The sequence below is a fragment of the Rhinoraja longicauda genome, chromosome 2, assembly GCF_053455715.1.
Source record: "Rhinoraja longicauda isolate Sanriku21f chromosome 2, sRhiLon1.1, whole genome shotgun sequence".
NCBI lineage: Eukaryota > Metazoa > Chordata > Chondrichthyes > Rajiformes > Arhynchobatidae > Rhinoraja > Rhinoraja longicauda.
Genome location: NC_135954.1, coordinates 67,685,326 through 67,706,225, shown reverse-complemented (window position 1 = coordinate 67,706,225; position 20,900 = coordinate 67,685,326). Strand labels below are relative to the sequence as shown.

Sequence of the window (20,900 nt, the reverse complement as noted above, 5' to 3'; positions counted from 1 at the left end):
AAAAAAGGAAAAAAAAAGACGGACAGACTGCTAGTCAGCCGCTGCCGTTAGGCGCCGCCATCTTGCGGCAACTGAAGAAACACGATCTGCCACAGGCAATGATGGTCCAATTCTATACTGCTATCATTGAGCCTGTCCTCACCTTCTCCATCATGGTCTGGTTTGGCTCAGCCACCAAGCAAGACATCCGGAGGCTGCAACGGATCGTTCGCACAGCTGAGAAGGTTATTGGCTGCAACCTTCCCCCCATTGTCGAACTGTACACTGCAAGGGCCAGGAAGCGAGCGGGCAAGATCATCTCTGACCCCTCTCACCCTGGCCACAAACTCTTCGAAGCACGTCCCTCTGGAAGGCGACTCCGGACTGTCAAAGCAGCCACAGCCAGGCATAAAAAACGCTTTTTTCCCCCACGAATGGTAGTTCTACTCAATAACCAAAGTCTGTAGTCTCTTTTTAGCTCTGGTTTATTTTCACCTGCATGTTTAGACCGTAACGGTGTATCCTTATTGTTTTGATGTGTTTATGCTTTATTCTTAATAAACTGGAGGAACTGTATGTTTGTGTTGTCATTTGTGAGCGGAGCACCAAGGCACATTCCTTGTATATGCATACCTGGCCAATAAACCTATTTAGTCATTCATTCATTCAGAGGGCTAAAAGGGGCCATGAAATGTCCTTGATGTGTAGGATTAAGGAGAAACCCAAACCCTTTTACATATACAGTTATAACAAGAGGGTAGATGGAGAAATGTTAGTACCACTCAAGGACAAAGGAGGGAATTTATGCTGGAACCTGGAGGAAATGTGCAAGACACTAAATGAGTAGTTCCATTGGTATTCACCAAAAGAAGGGCATGGAGGAATCTTAGATAGGTTTGCTAATATTTGAGGGCACGTTGATATAAAGAACAAGATGGTGTTGGATTTCTTTCAAGTACATTACAGTGGATAAGTTTCCAGGGCCTCATGAGATCTATCACAGGTTATTGACAGAAGCTGGGGAAGACATTGCTGTGGCCTTTTTATCCTCTTCTTATTCATAGGTGAGGTCCCAGCAGACTGGAGAATAACCACAGTTGATCCTTTGTTTAAGATGAGCAACAGGGACAAACCAAGAAATTATAGGCTGGTTAGCCTTACATCAGTGGTAGAGAAATTAATGGAGAAATTTTCTATTGGACAGGATTTGCATACATGTGAAATGTATTTGCATACCCGGGTTTCTGGCACTGCAAGCGCTGTAAGGCAGCAACTCTACCGCTGGACCACCGTGCCGCTCCAGTTGTACAAACTTTTAAAATTGCTTTTTCTGGACCATCAAGGATGAAGGGATGATTTGATAGAGGTACATAAAATTACCAAAGGCACAATTGGAACATAAAACGATCAGACCCTTTGGCCCACAATGTCTGTGCTGAATGCAATGGCAAATTAAAATAATACCTTCTGCCTGCACTTGATCCATATCCATCCATTCCCTGCAAATTCATGTGCCTATCTAAAAACCTTTTGAATGCCACTATTGTATCTGCTTCTACCACCATCACACAATGTTTCAGGTATCCACCACTCGCTGTGGGGGAAAAACATTTGCCCCAAATATTTCTCTTAAATTTTCCCTCTATGACTTCCAACCTATGCCCTCTAGTTTTTGACATTTCCTTCCTTGGAAAAAGGTTCTGACTGTCCAGCTTATCTACGACGCTCATAATTTTATAACATTTTGAAGGATCTTCCTTCAGCCTCCAACACTCCAGAGAAAACAATCCAAATGTGTCCAATTTCTCCATGCATCTGATACTCTCTAATCCAGTCAGCATTCTGGTAAATCTCCTCCGCACTTTCTCCAAAACCTCCACTACCTTTCTATTACTTCTATTACTGCGGAGCACCAAGGCACATTCCTTGTATATGCACATACTTGGCCAATAAACTTATTCATCTCTTCATCTCATCTCTATTATAGTGATCAGGACTGCGCACAATATGTGTTTTCCAATAGCTCTAATACCAATTAGAACTGCTCCAAATGCTTCCTAACTAAAGTTTTATAAAAATGTTACCCGATTTCTTGACTTATGCTCAATGACCTGACCGATGAAGGCAAGCTTATATCCTTTTTTTATCACTCTATCTTGTGTTGTTCAGGAAACTCTGGACTTGGACCCCAAGACCCCTCTGCACCGCGCTGTCAAGGGTCCATGCATACTAATTGGTTGCAACACAGTTTGGTTTGTAAACAGTATCCAAGACTACAAGAAATTGCAGAGGTAGCTGTCCATTACAAAGAACAGCCTCCCCACCATCGATTCCACATCCATTTCACACTGCCTCGATAAAAGCAGCCAACATGATGACATTTTTCATCCCGGTTATTCCCTCTCCTCTCCCGTCGGGCAGAAAGGACAAAAGAATGAAAGCACATTCAGGAACAACTTATTACCTACTCTGGAATGTATACACTGGAATTTAGAAGGATGAGAGGGGATCTTATTGAAACATATAAGATTATTAAGGGATTGGACACAGGAAACATGTTCCCAATGTTGGGGGAGTCCAGAACAGTTTAAGAATAAGGGGTAGGCCATTTAGAACGGAGATGAGGAAAAGTTTTTTGACTCAGAGAGTTGTAAATCTGTGGAATTCTCTGCCTCAGAAGGCAGTGGAGGCCAATTCTCTAGATGCTTTCAAGAGAGAGTTAGATAGAGCTCTTAATGATAACGGAGTCAGGGGGTATGGGGAGAGGGCAGGAACGGGGTGCTGATTGTGGATGATCAGCCATGATCACATTGAATGGTGGTGCTGGCTTGAAGGGCCGAATGGCCTACTCCTGCACCTATTGTCTATTGTCTATACTGTTATCAGGTTACTGGATGGTTTCCCAATAGCTCGGAACTAGTCCAGATCTTCCAAGCTACCTCATTGCGGACCTTGGACTTTTTCCTCTGTAACGGTAATGTTACAAAGCTGCAAAGCTATATACTGCACTCTGATTTTTATTCTTTGTACTACTTTTTTGTACGGGGCCGGGGAAGAGAGTGGAGGAGCGGCACAGATCTCGTTGGTGCTGGGAGAGAGGAGAGAGAGAGGGAGGGAGCAGCCCCCGCAAGTGGCGGCGCTCCTTTACTGGACCCTCTGACACCCTCCCTCCCTCGTGCTCCTGCTCTCACCCGCTGCTCCCTCTACCCCGACTCTCTCCCCGGGGTTATTGGCGGCGGTGGCAGTGAGGAGGGAAGTTTCCTTGGGTTTGTTGTTTGCGAGCGGGTGCTACGATCTCTCGCCTTGTCCCGGCTCTGGGTCGGTGGCGATCCGCTCTCCAGCGAACCCTCGCTTGCCGTGGGCCGGATAAAATCTCGTGGCGGGCCAGATGTGGCCCGCGGGCCATAGTTTGGAGATCCTTGCTCTAGATGATGAGAGGACCATTCACTTGCCTGATAACAGCTGGGAAGAAACTGTTCCCAAGTCTGGAAGTATGCATCTTCAAACCTCTACATCTTGCCTGGGGAGAGGGGAGCAGAGGGAGTGACCGGGGGTAAGACTGGTCCTTAATTATGCTAGGGGCGTTGCTGAGGTAAAATGAAGTGTAGATGGAGTCAATGGAAGGGTGGTCGGTTTGTGTGATGGTCTGAACTATGTCCACAAATCACTGCAATTTCATGTGGTCTCAATGGAGCTGTTTCCTAGTAAACTACTTAAGGAAATTGTGGGTCATTCATTCCAGGCGCTCAGAAGTTTCCTAGATTTTTTTGATGATCAGTACATCACTTAAGCTACATAGCTTAACTGTGAAAACAAAATACATTAGGTAAAAGTGCAGAGTACTATGCTCCATTAAGTAAATATATTTAGGCTTTGTTTTTGTCTGAATCTCTTCATAAACGTGGCATGTAAAACTGAGCAAAAGTGTGTACTCAGTCGATTTCAGTGTAGAGATTGTAATTTTTTAGACTATGGCAAAATGCTGAAAACTTCATTGTCGGTTGCGAAGGAATTTTGTCAATTAGCAAATATTAAGCTTGTTTTACCTGCTGTTGTATTCAAACTTACATCAAATTACATTGACAGATTCTCCTTTTGTTAAAATAATATGCAATTTGATGTATGGATCAAGTTTTGCCTGAAGTTTCACTTGAACCTTCAGGCACAACCACATAAGCTCTTGTTCAGCTCAATGTTTGAATCCTGTGAGTCAGTCTTCTGGAAATGCCATGGCACTGAAACAGCCCATGAAGTTGCAAATGACTTCATTCAACTATCTCTACTTGACCCAAACCTATTTGCGATCTTCAAATGGTCGACTAAATCTCTTCCAAGTCCTTTGCCTTATCCTGCAGAGCAAGTTTGGCCTGGTTTGGTTTCTATGCTTTTTATTCAGCAAAGGTCAGGAATCTTTTGCAGTGACCATTTTCCTATTCCTAAGTAATACTGTTGAAGTTTTCAAGGAATCTATTCCATCTGTTTCTAATATAAATTATATTCTTTGACAATATTGTAGAAGCAAGGAGGTGGATGAGGTAATTTGTTCCTTCAAGCTTGCTCCAATCATGTATGTCAATAGCATTGTGGACTAGTTGTCCTTTCATTGCAAGAGGATCTGAGAGTAGGAACAAGGATATCTTGCTGCATTTGCACAAGGGTTTGGTGAGAGCCCATCAGGAGTTTTATGTGCAGTTTTGGTCTCCTTATCTGAGGAAAGATGTTCTTGCAGGATATTCTTACATGAAGGGAGTGCAACATAGCATACATAGCATTGTAGACTAGTTCCTAAACTACAGGTATGACCTGGGAGAATTGGGTCAGTAAATACCTGTATTTACTGCAACTGAGAAGATTGAGAGATCCCACAGAAACCCATAAGAGGTTAGCAAGTTGAACAAACATGATGCAGGGAGGATCTTTCCAATCATGGGGTTATTGATAACCTCAGTTCACAGCCTCAAGATATGGGGTCTACATTTAGAACCAGAATCAGGGAAATGTTTTCATCCAGAATGTGGCGAACAACTGGCATACCCAAACCGCAGAGGCCAAGTCATTGTGTATTCAAAATGGACTCTGTCACCCTTTCCCATGGTGCCTTTTGTGTCTTGAAATCTATCTATCTCCTTTGTATTTTCAGCAATTTGCCCTCTACAGTCTTCTGTGACAGCCAATTCCACAGGTTCACCACCCTCATCTCAGTCATAGAGTCATCCAATGTTTTAACAGGCCCTTTGGCCCTACTTGCCCATGCTGACCAATATGCCCCATCTACTCTTGTCCCATCTGCCTGCTTTGGCCCATATTTCTCTAAACCTATCCTATCCATGTACCTTTCTTAATGTCTCTTAAAGGGTGTGACAGTACCTGCCTCAACTACCTTGTCCGGCAGCTCGTTCCATTCACCTACCGCCCTTTGTGTAAAAAAAGTTGCCCCTCTGGTTGCAATTAAATCTTTCTCCCCTCACCTTAAACCTATGTCCTGTGGTTCTCAATTTCTCTACTCTGGATAAAAGACTGCATTCACCCTATCTATTTCTCTCATTATCTTGTACACCTCTATAAGATCACCCCTCATCCTCCTGCGCACCAGGGAATAGTGTCTCAGCCTGCTCAACCTCCCCTTACAGCTCAGGCCCTCGAGTTCTGACAACATTCTTGTGAATTTTTTCTGCACCCTTTCCAGCTTACAAACACCTTTCCTATAACAGTTATAAGCTACCCAAGTGAAATATGTGATGTTGTTCTGGCTGCACTCTGGCAATGGAGGAGGCCCACGACAGTAAGGTCAGAATGGGAAGAGGAGCTAAAATGATTAGCAACCAGGATATCGAACAGGCCTTTGTGGATCGAGTGCAAGTGTTCAGCAAAAAGGTTGCCTTGTCTACACTTGGTCTCACCAATGGAAAGGAGGGCATTTCGGGAGGTTAGAGAAGGTGGAGCCACCAAGGCCTGCTGGCAATGAGGGGCTACTACCAGCTGTTTGTCTGACCTGGATGCTGTCTTCATTAGTTCTATGATCTGGTTGTCAGTCAGTGAGGGCAGAGATGAAGTTTCTGTGGGGTTTTTCTTGTTAACTGACGCGCATCGTCTCTTCCTATTAAAATACCACTCCAACCATGGCCCGAGAGGCCACAGCTGTAACTCATCATTGCCTTTCTTCTATAACTAGTGCGGCAATCCCTGCCAAATTCCCCAGTTGCTGGTACATAAAGCAAGTCCTCCTTGTTCTTGCAGCAGTTGCATTCACTACAGCAAATTGGTAACCTTTCTTCTTTCTCCTCTGGAGGATCTCCCTGGCCCATGATACTATTGCAAATAGGAGGATCTCACAGTTACTCCCAAGTCCAAATCCTCCTGGTGGGCCGAACTCCTTCAGCATTTTCAGCAAGACTGGATCATTCTGACCAGGATTGTCTACCCGAGTATTCTTCGTATGCCTGATATTTTTGCTCCACATAATCCACGACAGGTTCATCAGCTCTCATTATCGTTCCCCAATTACTCTCACAACCCCCTTGTGCTGCCTCACTTTCCCCTTTAAAGTTACAATATCTCTCTTTTTACTGGGCTCCCACAAGTCACCCATGTACCATATTGTACCCCTTGAGCTAAAGTGTCCCACATACACCGATGAGCCAAAACATTATGACAATTGACAAGTGAAATGAATAACATTGATTATCTTGTTACAATGGCACCTGTCAAGGGGTGGGATATATTAGGCAGCAAGTGAACAGTCAGTTCTTGAAGTTGATGTGTTGGATGCAGGAGAAATGGGCAGGAGTAAAGACCAGAGTGACTTTAACAAGGGCCAAATTGTTATGGCCAGATGACTGGGTCAGAGCATCTCTGAAATGGCAAGGCTTGTGGGGTGCTCCCGGTCAGCAGTGGTGAGTACCTACCGACTGCGGTCCGAGGAGGGAGAAACCACAAACCGGTGACAGGGTGTTGGGCGCCCAAGACTCATCGATGCGCGAGGCCAACGAATGCTATCCAGTCTGGTCTGTACCGACAGGTCTGCTGTGGCACAAGTCACAGAAATTTTTTAATGGTGGTCACGGGAGGAATGCCTCACAACACACAGTGCATCACACCCTGCTGCATATGGGGCTGCGTAGCCCATGATGACCCCTATCCACCGTCGAAAGCACCTACATTGAGCACGCGAGCGTTGGAACTGTACCTTCGAGCAGTGGAAGAAGGTTGCCTGAGTCACATTTTTTTTTCCGATCACGTGGATGGCTGTGTACGTGTGTACCGTTTACCTGGGGAGGTGATGGCACCAGGATGCACTGTGGGAAGACGGAGGGAGTGTGATGCTCTGGGTAATGTTCTGCTGGGAAACCCTGGGTCCGGCCAGTCATGTGGATGTCAATTTGATATGTGTCACCTACCTAAACATCGTTGCAGACCCTTCATGGCAATGGTATTCCCTAATGCTTGTATGCCTTCGGTGTATGTCTGGTGAATCTCAGTCATTTATTCTAACTTGCCCCCAAAATCTGCAATTCCACAAACATCTAGAAGTGAGGGCAGCTCAAGCAGTATGGTCTACTTCTCCCTATGGGTGAACGGTTTATGGATGGTGGTAATCTGTGCAAAGGGCTGCCTGGGGATGTCAGAATTTTGGTCTTGTCTTCAATAGATGCCATCTCGACACATATGGCAGGGAATAACCTCTCCCTCAAATACTTCTGTACTAGCACCCATATTAAACAAAAGACATGGGAAGGACAAAAATAAAGCAGCACATTCTTAAAACCAGGGAGTATGAACTTAGCAATTTCCATCTTCTCTGTCACTGAGCTCACGATGTCTGATGTACTTCCTTTCATATAAAATGTTAAAAGTTCCAACTCTGTTATCCCTCTTCGGTCTTATTTCAAAGTTGTCTTCACACTCGTGAACAAGTGTACTGCTATACGATCTCCTGAATGAGTTGACACACATCCCTCTGATGTCCCAATTGGTCAGTAACCACCTATTGCAGCTTGTGGCTCTGTCTTACCAAACAATCTAGTGTTGTCTGGTACTGACCCCTTATACATACAAACACAAACACTTAGATGTGCACATATGGGGCTCAGCTCTCCATCATGTCCTTTGATACTTAAAGATCCCATGGTTGCTGGCCTGAACAGATTTAAGGATGGGTGTTACACTTAAAAATCAAGAGTCAAGAGTGTTTTATTATCATGTCCAGGATAGAACAATGAAATTCTTACTTGCAACAGCACAACAGAATATGTAATCATAATGTATATATATAGAACAAACAAAGAACAAACAAACAATAATATTGCGATAATAACAATAATAGTCTATGTTGTTCGGAGCTTATTGGAGCTTGTGTGTTTAATAGCCTGATGGCTATAGGGAAGAAGCTTTTCCTGAACCTGGACTTTACAGTTTTCAGGCTCCTGTACCTTCTTTCTGATGGCAGGGGTGAAATGAATGTGTGACATGGGTACTCGCCTTCTTAGATGGCTGAGGTCAATGGCCATGAATTGGTTGATATAAAAGTCTTCATTCTCCAGGAGAAGCAGATATTGTCTTAGAGATCCTTTTCGTAGAATCTCCCAAACTCAAAACACCTCAAATTTTTATACTCTTAAGGTAAAAAATAACAGCAGGTGATTCGATACAATGACAATAGCTACAATGACATTGTTTACTTCATTATTTTAAGTCTTTCAAAAGGTTCCGTTGAATTGTACATTTTCAATGTGAACACACTGTAGCTAACAAAGTACCTTTGCGTATTCCAATCCCTTTGCTGGGACAAAGTAGGTCATAAGAATGATCTAAAAGCTTCTAAGGACAGATACCCAAAATTAGTGCAGCGAGGGTTGACTCTCTTGAGTATACAAATACTCCAATTATTGATAGACAGTCAAATATGCCTTTGACTATGTTTCATGTTTCAAATGATAAGTCTGGTCTGGAGGTTTCCTTTATCTCGATCACACTGATGCAAAATAACCTGTTTCCGGTTTGATGTAGGTCAATTAACATAGTCTTTTGTCTTTGATGCATTTGAGAATGTGTGGTCATGTCAGTAGACATTCTGTCTGTTTCTCTGTCCTTTTAATTTCATATTGATTACTACTTGCAATGAGCATTAGGACAGATATTCTGAAGACAAATTCTTGTTGAAATGATGACTGTTATATCCACATAATTTTATAACTCCTGAATAATTACTATCATTGGGAGTACAATGAGGGGCTGAAAACAAATCCTTTTAAGGTACCAGTGTTGAGAATCATGGAAGATATTTTGTCGTCTATTCTTGCTGATTTCAGTCAATGGGTCAAGAAATTGAGGATTCAGTTGCAGAGGTGTGGTTTCCAAGAAAGCACACTAATGCCTCTACTTCCTTAGAAGGCTTAGGAAGTTCTGCATGTCTGCAACAACTCTCACCAACTTCTACAGATGCGCCACAGAAAGCATTTTATCGGGATGCATCGCAGCTTGGTTTGGGATCAGCTCCATCTAAGACCGCAAGAAGTTGCAGCGAATTGTGGATGCAGCCCAGACCATCGCACCGTTCCATTGACTCAATTTATACCTCATGCTGCCTCAGCAAGGCCAGCAGCATAATCAAGGACGAGTTGCACCCTGGCCACTCCCTCTTCTCCCCTCTCCCATCGGGCAAAAGGGATATACGTGTGAAGAGGCACACCTCCAGATTCAGGGACAGTTTCTTCCCAGCTGTTTCCAGCATGTCATTGTTTTTAAATCCATGTTTTCAAAAGACCTACCTCTCCCTTTCCCACATCTCCCAGTATTTATAATCTCTTCAAATCCTATGGGCCTTCTAGATTTCTGCACTTTGCAAATTCTGACTTAAGTACCGATGTGTTCTTTTGTTTGTTCATTTCAGCATCATCAACCCTGCTTTCAGTTGCCATTCCTGAGGCTCCACAATTTTCTTCCACTACATCTCCTCCCTACCTCATGATCTCTCTTCTTAAATTCTAGCTCATTAAATCAAACCTATCGTATCTATCCAGATGTCCCTTTCAGTATTTCAGGTGTCATTTTGTTTGATGGTGCTCCAATTAGGTGTTCGTATGGTATTTTTCAAACAAGTATTCTGAAATGCATATACTGTTATTTTCCAGGATTTGATGAAAATACCACCAAATAATTACAATGAAAATCTTTAAATTGTAAGGGGGACTTTTTTATTGGTGGGAGGGTTCCTAATTTTGTACTTGTTCTCTCTTTTGCATTCAGTTTTAGCCACCCGCAGTTAACTATGTTATTTATGCTTGTCAATATTTTATAAAGCGTGGCGATATTTTCTTTCATCAAGCCCCAGATCATGAAACTACCTTTTATTATTCTCGTTGAAACTCTTTATACTTCTTCAGTGACCCTATTGAAAGTAGACTGAAAAATTGTATCTAAGACAAAGTTCCAGTGCTGCAGCAGAAGTTCAATTGTTGCTGTTGAATATTTTGAAAATGTCTTTTGTGAAGTAAATATTACCCATTAATTTAAGTGAAGGTTGATTTTGGTATTGATGATAAACTAGAATAATGTGCTCGGAGGCTATATCTTCCAGCAGTAGAAGGCACCATGATTTTGAGGTGCAGCCATGTGTAATTGTTACAGTCAATCTTGCCAACAAGATAAATGAAGGGGGAGGAGCAGGTCCCCGTGGTGGAGAGGATCGGAATCCCAGTAGAAGGAGGATATCCTGAGTGGGACTCTTTAGCTCTGTGGTCTGCACTGTGCCAGTTAGGATATCATGGTATTCTGATTTCCATATTAAAATGGACCTTCCACATTGGCAAATTACATGGATTCTAACAGTAGGCTCCTTTCTGGATGGTGCTGGCCATATTGTGTTCATGAAGCTGCAAATGAATCAGATTTTTGAGAGAGTATGTCAATATTTTGTTCATACCAGGTGTTTGGAGTGAAATTGAATTTTTATGCAGTTTAGGTGAATTAGTAGGGCAGTAGAGTTGCTGCCTTATAGCGCCAGAGACCAGGGTTTGATCCTGATTACAGGTGCTGTCTGTACAGAGTTTGTACATTCTCCATGTGTCCACGTGGGTTTTTAACGGATGCTCTGTTTCCTACCATGTTCCAAAGACGCGCAAGTTTGTAGGTTAATTGGCTTCTGTAAGTCGTCCCTAGTGTTACTTGTTTATGGGAATGTACACTGGCGTGGACTCCGTGGGCTAAAGGGTTTGTTTTCATGCTGTATCTCTAAACTAAAGTAAACTAGTAGAGGGCAACAACTGTAACTCTAAACTAAAATAAACTAGTAGTGGGCAACAAATGTGGACTTGGTAGTGTTGACCATATATCCAAGGAACAAGTTTGCTGGCTTATTGATTTGGCTCATTCCCTCGTATTTCAGCAGCAAATAAATTTACTTAAAAAAAATCTGCTGCACCTAATTACGTTAAGCTTTAATGACCATTTTGTCTACATACATTAACATGTTTAACTGAGCCAATGTTTTTAATTTTACAGGGGAATCGGATGATTCTGACAGCCATGAAGAATCTTTACTCGATGGTGCTTCAATAACATCTGACCGCAATGATAACCAAGAAGAAGGTTTAGCTGATGGTATGTAATTGGTTACATCATCATATAATTTCCCTTTACCATTTTTCTACAGAGACTGAAACATAGACCTTCAATTTATTGTTGTTTGGAAACCAGATAAGGCACAAATTTATAATTGACTAAACCAAGAGGACCCGTTGGGCCCATTCCTCGTAGAGGGGGAACAAGGAAGGGGAGAGGGTGTCGTCACTGAGTGAGCTCTGGACTCAAAGCCTCTCCTGTATTGGTGTAGCACCCTCAACCGCCCCACTCAATCCCCCACCTCCCCCCACTGTCCCACTCCATCCCCCGTACCCCACCCCCACTTGTCCCTCCCCTGCCCCCACCCCCACTCCCCCAGCCCTGCCTCCACCCCCATTACCCCCTCCCCACCCCTATTCCCCCCCTCCCCCTCTCCTGACTCCCTCCTCTCCCCTCCCCCCACTCTCCCCTCCTCCCCACCCCCACTCTCTACTGTCCCCCTTCCCCCCCACCCCCACAGTTCCCCCCCACCTCCACTTCCTCCTCCCTCTCCTCCACTCTCCCAGACCCCCCACCCCCACTCTCCCCTCCCCCACTCTCCCAGACCCCACCCCCGGGCGAGAGGTGAGAAGGGAGAGGGGGGAGGGGAGAGGTGAGATGGGAGAGGCGAGATGAAATGGGAGAGGGTAGAGGGGACAACTGAGCGCGGGCGGGCGGTGGCGCTGCCGGCGGCCATCTTGTTTTGGCGAGTGAGGAGCAAATAGAGTCGAACGTGGAGCATTGTGACGTCAGATGCTGAGGAGTTTCAGGAAATGGGTTAGGAAGTGAATTTTTAAACTTTAAAATGTCTGTAGCTTTAAAAACGTAGCTTCAATTTGAATGAGAGTTGTTACATAATATGCCCAGGATAATGGTGAGTAATGTGGTGCAAAAACTGTGGCTCTATAGTGTACCATTTTGGCTGTGCGAAGCACCAAAGTCATGGTGTGCACAAACACACATACACACGGACAGAGGTGGGAATGGAGTGCGTGAGTGAGGGTGGGGGGGGGGGGGGGTGAGGTGGGAATGGAGTGCGTGAGTGGAGGGGGGGTGGAGTGGCTGAGTAAGGGGAGGGTGTTAGACCAATGCAGTGGAGGTTTGGTGGAGTTTTAAATGGGGTTCGGGGGGGGGTGAATTGGGTGAATGGGGGATTGGAGGAGGGGGGGATTAGGGGAATAGGTAGGGTGAGTGGAGTTCTCTAAAATGAAACAAATCTAAATGAGGAAAAATTAGATTAATTTTATGTCTAAAAAAACAAAGCGTTTTTTTCTTTAAATCGTTTTTTAAAAAAGTGAAATAATGCTGTGAAAATGTTGTAGCTATACTTCCCTTGTGCATATGACAATACACTCAACTTGATGTTGCATTACGTTCCTTTTGGAAGGCAGCTATGTGGAATTGAAGAGCTCCCTCTAGTGGAATTCAAAATGTATAAAGGGGATAAAACTGTAAGACAGCTGAAGCACAAAACCAAAATCTCAACAAAAGATCAGTTTAAAATGCATGTGTCAAGCTTGTAACCAACATCCAACTAAGCCGCATAGAATACATGTATTACTTAAATGATAGGAATTTATGTCACAACTTTCACAACAAGATTGAGAGGGATGAGGAAAAATTGACTGTACATATTAACACGAGGGACAGAAGATTGGAAACGAGATAGAAGCTGGGATGTGATAGGTGGAACAGATGATGGGTAGATGAAGCTAGATGGAGTGAGGGGTTGAGTAAGAGGAATGAAGGTAGAAGCAAACCAGGTTTGCAGGTGAATGTGTGTGGGAGAAGAAAACTGGAAATATATGGTACCTTAATTAGAAAATTCAATATTCATGAATTAGAATTGGATGTAAGCGAGCGGTATGGTGGCACTGCTGTAGAACTGCTGCCTTACAGCACCAGATACTCGGGTTCGATCCTGACTATGGATGCTGTCTGTACGGAGTTTGTACATTCGCCTTGTGACCGCGTGGGTTTTCCCCAGGTGCTCCGGTTTCCCCCCACACTCCAAAGACGTACAGGTTTGTAGGTTAATTGGCATCAGTAAATATTGTAAATTTTCCCTAGTGTGTAGGGCAGGGCAAGTGTATGGGGTGATTGCTGGTTGGCGCTGACTGGGTGGGCCAAAGGGCCTGTTTTTGCGCTGTATCTCTAAACTAAACTAAGCTAAACATACGGAATATGAGATATTCTTCTAATTTGCGTTTGTCTTCACCATAGCAATAGAAAAGACGAAGGACATATGGATGGGGGTTGTGGGAGTGAGAGGAGAATTAAAATAACATGTAACTGGAAGCTCAAGATGGCCATTGCAGACAGAGTGCTGGTGCACCATAATACAGTTATCTAACCAGTTCCCACATCCCACACGTCATCCTCTGCCATTTCTGCCAACTCCAACGTGATCTTCCACCTGTCACATCTTACCCTCTCCTCTGCTTTCTACATGGACTGCTCTCTCCAAGACTCCTGGTCTGATCCTTCCCCATACAGCTTTCCTGTTTCCTGCTATTTCCCCTGCAACTGAAGAAGGTGGAATACTTGTCCCTTTACATAGAAACATAGAAAATAGGTGCAGGAGTAGGCCATTCGGCCCTTCGAGCCTGCATCGCCATTCAATATGATCATGGCTGATCATTTAGCTCAGTAGCCTGTACCTGCCTTCTCTCCATACCCCCTGATCCCTTTAGCAAAAAGGGCCACATCTAACTCCCTCTTAAATATAACCAATGAACTGGCCTCAACTACCTTCTGTGGCAGAGAATTCCACAGACTCACCACTCTCTGTGTGAAGAAATGTTTTCTCATCTCGGTCCTAAAAGACTTCCCCCTTATCCTTAAGCTGTGATCCCTGGTTCTGGACTCCCCCAACATCGGGAACAATCTTCCCGCATCTAGCCTCTCCAACCCCTTAAGAATTTTATATGTTTCTATAAGATCTCCCCTCAGTCTTCTAAATTCCAGCGAGTACAAGCCCAGTCTATCCAGTCTTTCCTCATATGAAAGTCCCGCCATCCCAGGGATCAATCTGGTGAACCTTCTCTGTACTCCCTCTAAGGCAAGAACGTCTTTCCTCAGGTTAGGAGACCAAAACTGCACACAATACTCCAGGTGCGGTCTCACCAATGTCCTGTACAACTGCAGCAGAACCTCCCTGCTCCTAAACTCAAATCCTCTTGCTATGAATGCCAACATACCATTCGCTTTCTTCACTGCCTGCTGCACCTGCATGCTTGCTTTCAATGACTGGTGCACCATGACACCCAGGTCATGTTGCATCTCCCCTTCTCCCAATCGGTCACCATTCAGGTAATACTCTGCTTTCCTGTTCTTGCCGCCAAAGTGGATAACCTCACATTTATCCACATAATATTGCATCTGCCATGCATTTGCCCACTCGCCTAATCTATCCAAGTCACTCTGCAGCCTCCTAGCATCCTCCTCGCAGCTAACACTGCCACCCAGCTTCGTGTCATCCGCAAACTTAGAGATGTTACATTCAATTCCCTCGTCCAAATCATTAATATACACTGTAAATAACTGGGGTCCCAGCACTGAGCCTTGCGGTACCCCACTAGTCACTGCCTGCCATTCCGAAAAGGACCCGTTTATTCCTACTCTTTGCTTCCTGTCCGCCAACCAATTTTCTATCCACCTCAACACTGAACCCTGAATACCGTGTGCTTTAAGTTTGTACACCAATCTCCCATGTGGGACCTTGTCGAAGGCCTTCTGAAAGTCCAGGTATAACACATCGACTTATCCACTCTACTAGTTACATCCTCGAAAAATTCTATAAGATTCGTCAGACATGATTTGCCTTTGGTAAATCCATGCTGACTTTGTCCGATGATTTCACCACTTTCCAAATGTGATGCTATCACATCTTTAATAACTGACTCTAGCATTTTCCCCACTACCGATGTTAGGCTAACTGGTCTATAATTCCCCGTTTTCTCTCTCCCTCCCTTTTTAAAAAGTGGGGTTACATTAGCTACCCTCCAGTCCTCAGGAACTACTCCAGAATCTAAAGAGTTTTGAAAAATTATCACTGATGCATCCACTATTTCTGAGGCTACTTCCTTAAGCACTCTGGGATGCAGCCTATCTGGCCCTGGGGATTTATCTGCCTTTAATCCATTTAATTTACCTAACACCACTTCCCGACTAACCTGGATTTCCCTCAGTTCCTCCATCTCATTAGACCCCCGGTCCCCCACTATTTCTGACAGACGGTTTATGTCTTCCTTAGTGAAGACAGAACCAAAGTATTTGTTCAATTGGTCTGCCATCTCCTTGTTCCCTATGATCAATTCACCTGTTTCCGACTGCAAGGGACCTACATTTGTCTTAACTAATCTTTTTCTCTTGACATATCTATAAAAGCTTTTGCAGTCAGTTTTTATGTTCCTTGCCAGTTTTCCCTCATAATCTATTCTCCCTTTCCTAATTAAGCCCTTTGTCCTCCTCTGCTGGACTCTGAATTTCTCCCAGTCCTCTGGTATGCTACTTTTTCTGGCTATTCTGTATGCTTCATCTTTTGTTTTAATACTATCCTTGATTTCCCTTGTTAGCCACGGATGCACTACCTTTCCTGGTTTGTTCTTTTGCCAAACTGGGATGAACACTTGTTGTAGTTCATCCATGCGACCTTTAAATGCCTTCCATTGCATGTCCACCGTCAACCCTTTCAGCATCAATCGCCAGTCTATCTTGGACAATTCACGCCTCATACCCTCAAAGTTACCTTTCTTTAAGTTCAGAACACTTGTTTCTGTATTGACTTTGTCACTCTCCATCCTAATGAAGAACTCTACCATATTATGATCACTCTTGCCCAAGGGGCCTCGCACAACAAGACTGCTAACTAACCCTTCCTCATTACTCAATACCCAGTCTAGAATGGCCTGTTCTCTCGTTGGTTCCTCCACATGTTGGTTTAGAAAACCATCTCTCAAACATTCCAAGAAATCCTTTTCCTCAGCACCCCTGCCAGTTTGGTTCACCCAATCTATATGTAGATTGAAGTCACCCATTATAACTGCTGCACCTTTAGTGCACGCATTTCTAATTTCCTGCTTGATGCCATCCCCAACCTCACTACTGCTGTTAGGTGGCCTGTACACAACTCCCACTAGCGTTTTCTGCCCCTTAGTGTTTCGTAGCTCTACCCATATCGATTCCACTTCCTCCAAGCTAATGTCCTTCCTTTCCACTGCTTTAATCTCCTCTCTAACCAGTAACGCTACCCCACCTCCTTTTCCTTTCTGTCTACTCCGCCTGAATATAGAATATCCCTGGATGTTGAGCTCCCAGCCTTGGTCACCCTGGAGCCATGTCTCCGTAATCCCAACTATATCATAATCATTAATAACCATCTCCACATTTAATTCATCCACCTTATTACGTATACTCCTTACATTGAGACACAAAGCCTTCAGGCTTGTTTTTACAACTCTCTTACCCCTTATACAATTATGTTGAAAAGTGGCCCTTTTTGATTTTTGCCCTGGATTTGTCTGCCTGCCACTTTTACTTTTCACCTTGCTACCTGTTGCTTCTACCCTCATTTTACACCCCTCTGGCTCTCTGCTCCTGCTCCCATCCCCCTGCCACATTAGTTTAAATCCTGCCCGACAGCACTAGCAAACACTCCCCCTAGGACATTGGTTCCATTCCAGCTCAGGTGCAGACCGTCCTGTTTGTACTGGTCCCACCTCTCCCAGAACTGGTTCCAATGTCCTAAAATTTTGAATCCCTCCCCCTTGCACCATTTTTCAAGCCACGTATTCATCTGAAATATCCTCCTATTCCTACTCTGACTAGCACGTGGCACTGGTAGTAATCCAGAGATTATTACCTTTGAGGTCCTACTTTTAAGTTTATCTCCTAGCTCTCTAAATTCACCTTGTAGGACCTCAACCCGTTTTTTACCTAAATCGTTGGTGCCAATGTGCACCACGACAACTGGCTGCTCACCCTCCCCCTCCAGAATGTCCTGCAGCCGCTCAGAGATATCCCTGACCCTTGCACCAGGGAGGCAACATACCATCCTGGAGTCTCGTTTGCGACCGCAGAAACGCCTATCTATTCCCCTTACAATTGAATCCCCTATCACTATAGCCCTTCCACTCTTTTTCCTCCCCTCTTTTGCCGCAGAGCCACCCACGGTGCCATGAACTTGGCTGCTGCTGCCTTCCCCTGATGAGCCATCTCCCCCAACAATATCCAAAATGGCATATCTGTTTAGGAGAGAGATGACCGCAGGGGACTCCTGCACTACCTGCCTACTGCTACGCTGGCTAGTGGCCACCCGTTTCCTTTCTGTCCGCTTATCTTTTACCTGTGGTGTGGCCAACTCACTATACGTGCTATCCACGACCTTCTCAGCATCGTGGATGCTCCAGAATGAGTCCAACCGCAGCTCCAACCGTTCAAAGCGGTTTGCCAGGAGCTGCAGCTGGACACACTTTCTGCACATGTAGTCATCAGGGACACCGACAATATCCCTGATCTCCCACATGTTGCAGGATGAGCATTCCACGGGGCCGATCTCACCTGACATGTCTTACCCCCAAATTAAATCAAATCCCTCTTAATCCTTTAAACTGTACCTTTACTAAAAGGCACTGTACCTTTAACTCACCGAACCCTTAACTAAAAGTACGAACAAAAAGCAGAAATACAACCCCGGGGTTACGCCCAATCAGGTGCTTCCTCTAGTCCGCTTCCACCAATCAGCGGCTTCCTCCAGACCACTTCTTTTAAAGTGTGTGGGAACGTTTTTATCCCGCTCCAACCGCCTCCAACCGCTCCTGGGCCTCTGTGTGAACAAGCCCTGCGCTGGGTTTTTAAACCTACCACCCGGACGCTGCTCCAACCGCCTCCAACCACTCCTGGGCCTCTGTGTCAACAAGCCCCGCGCTGGGTTTTTAAACCTACCGCCCGGACGCTGCTCCAACCGCCTCCAACCGCTCCTGGACCTCTTCCATCACCATCAAGAGACCTAAACTGCCCTTGCAAGTGCGGCAGAGGCTCACCTGCACCTCTTCCAACCTGGTTAACTGAATTTGGTGCTCATGTTATGGCCTCCTCCACTGTATATTAGTGAAAGCAAGTGTGCATCGTCAATTGTTTTGCAGAGTATCTTGAGCTTCCTGTGCACATCACTTTAACTTTTGTTACCACTCCCATACCATCTTGTCTGTCCTAAGCCTTTTCCATTACTACTAGTAATCTAGTAGTACCATTAAAATATAAAACAAAGAAAAAGCCACTTACAGGAAGAATTTGAATATGATGAAACTGTATTCATCTATTAATGTTGTTTGCTCTTTTCAAAATGGGTTCAAAGAATAAGTCATGACACCCAGAGAGCAAAGAATTATGGAATAGCCTTGTAATTTCTGTGTGATGTAGTAAAGAGTAATTTGATGCATTTCACTTTCAGACAATTGTTAAGTTTAACTGAGCTTACTAACCAGAAGTGGAAGTATAAACAATAGACAATAGACAATAGGTGCTGGAATAGGCCATTCGGCCCTTCGAGCCAGCACCACATTCAATGTGATCATGGCTGATCATTCTCAATCAGTACCCCGTTCCTGCCTTCTCCCCATACCCCCTGACTCCGCTATCCTTAAGAGCTCTATCTAGCTCTCTCTTGAATGCATTCAGAGAATTGGCCTCCACTGCCTTCTGACTGGAGTGAAAGGCGTATATTTGTAACATTTCTATCAGTTGATCTTGTTAACAGGTGGTACTGAATTGTATATAGCATAATGAAAGTATTTCATAATCTTTCTTGCAGATATGATTTTTTAAATGTACTGTTCCAACATGTATAATCTATTCACCAAACGTAGGCTTTACTTTCCAAAATGGAACATTACATTTTTCTGCTGAAGAATTGCGCTGAACATTAAATTTTTGTACTGAAGGGGTTTTACAAAAAACCCTTGTTGAGCGTGGAACCTCATTGGCTGACAAGCGCATCACACAATCAATTGTTTTTGATTTTGATTGTTTTTCTTGATTTTCCAATGCATGCCAATGACAAGCAAGTCTTCATGCTGGAAGTAAGTACTTGTAAAAGATTTGGACATGACCTCATCAGTATCTAGATATCAACAAATTTGGGCAGGAAAAATACTGCAGATCTGGTTAAAATCGAAGGTAGACAAAAATTGCTGGAGTAACTCAGCGGGTCAGGCAGCATCTCGGGAGAGAAGGAATGGGTGACGTTTCGAGTCGAGACCCTTCTTCAGACTGATGTTGGGAGGGGGCAGGACAAAGATAGAATGTAGTTGGAGACAGGAAGACTATTGGGACAACTGGGAAGGGGGAGGGGATCGAGAGGGAAAGCAGGGACTATCTGAAGTTAGAGAAGTCAATGTTCATACCGCTGGGGTGTAACCCACCCAAGCAAAATATGAGGTGCTGTTCCTCCAATTTGCACTGGGCCTCACTCTGACAATGGAGGAGACCCAGGACAGAAAGGTCAGATTGGGTTATGAATTGGGCATTTTTATACATGGTAGTTGAAAAAGATTAAAACCGGGACCTAGTTTCAGTGATTATGCAGGTAATTTCAGCATTTGATTTTGAACTCAATGTATATTTGTCTGAAAAGAAAGGCAATGGTTATTTTACTACTTGTGTAGGTTTTTATGTAAATATTCTGCACATTTTAAGATTGTATTTTATCCCATTGGAAAGCTATCAAGCTGATTAGTACATTACTTTTAGTTTGGAATAAATAGATGATGCCCAAGCCTGGCCCTCTTTGTGTGCTGGTCTCAGAAGTGGATTTGCAATCATTGATTGCAATTGCTCCACTCTTTTAAGCCTCTACTCCAACAGCAACATTTCTTACTTTAATTATGCTCTTCTTAATCTCCCCTCAGATCTGTTGCACTAAATGTTATTTCCTTCATCCTGTATCAGTACACTGTGGGTGTTAAAGTTGGGTCCGCGCTTTCAGACAACAAACCACATTGGACACCTTAAGAATGAAACAATGCCTTTTTATTCACGCATGCGGGTGTGGGAGAGAAACCCGAGTATGGCCAGGGGCATACTCGCTGTCCCTCTTGGTCCCACACAAAGGTCCGATCCAAAGCCGCGCTTATTTATACCGGGGGGGGGTGGGGGGGGGGGGGGGAGGTGCCATGCCTCTTACATCACCAGCACCTTTGAAACAAAGCCCCTCGTGTTAGGACATGCTCGGACATGCTCCTCTGCACTTTTAATCCTTTCTGGCACCAGTTCTTGTCTGGATCAGACTTGTCTTTCTGTGTGGTTTTACTTAACAATCGGGC

At 44.3% G+C, this 20,900-nt stretch overlaps 1 protein-coding gene across 1 annotated transcript in view; it reads left to right on the top strand.

Annotated features, from left to right (window-relative positions):
• The window catches only part of skap2 (src kinase associated phosphoprotein 2), a 219,563-nt gene that overhangs the window by 26,898 nt on the left and 171,765 nt on the right, over positions 1 to 20,900 (top strand). The window contains exon 4 of the mRNA XM_078420533.1: positions 11,479 to 11,577. Within this exon, the coding sequence (XP_078276659.1) occupies positions 11,479 to 11,577 (99 nt within the window). The remainder of the gene's footprint in view (positions 1 to 11,478; positions 11,578 to 20,900) is intronic.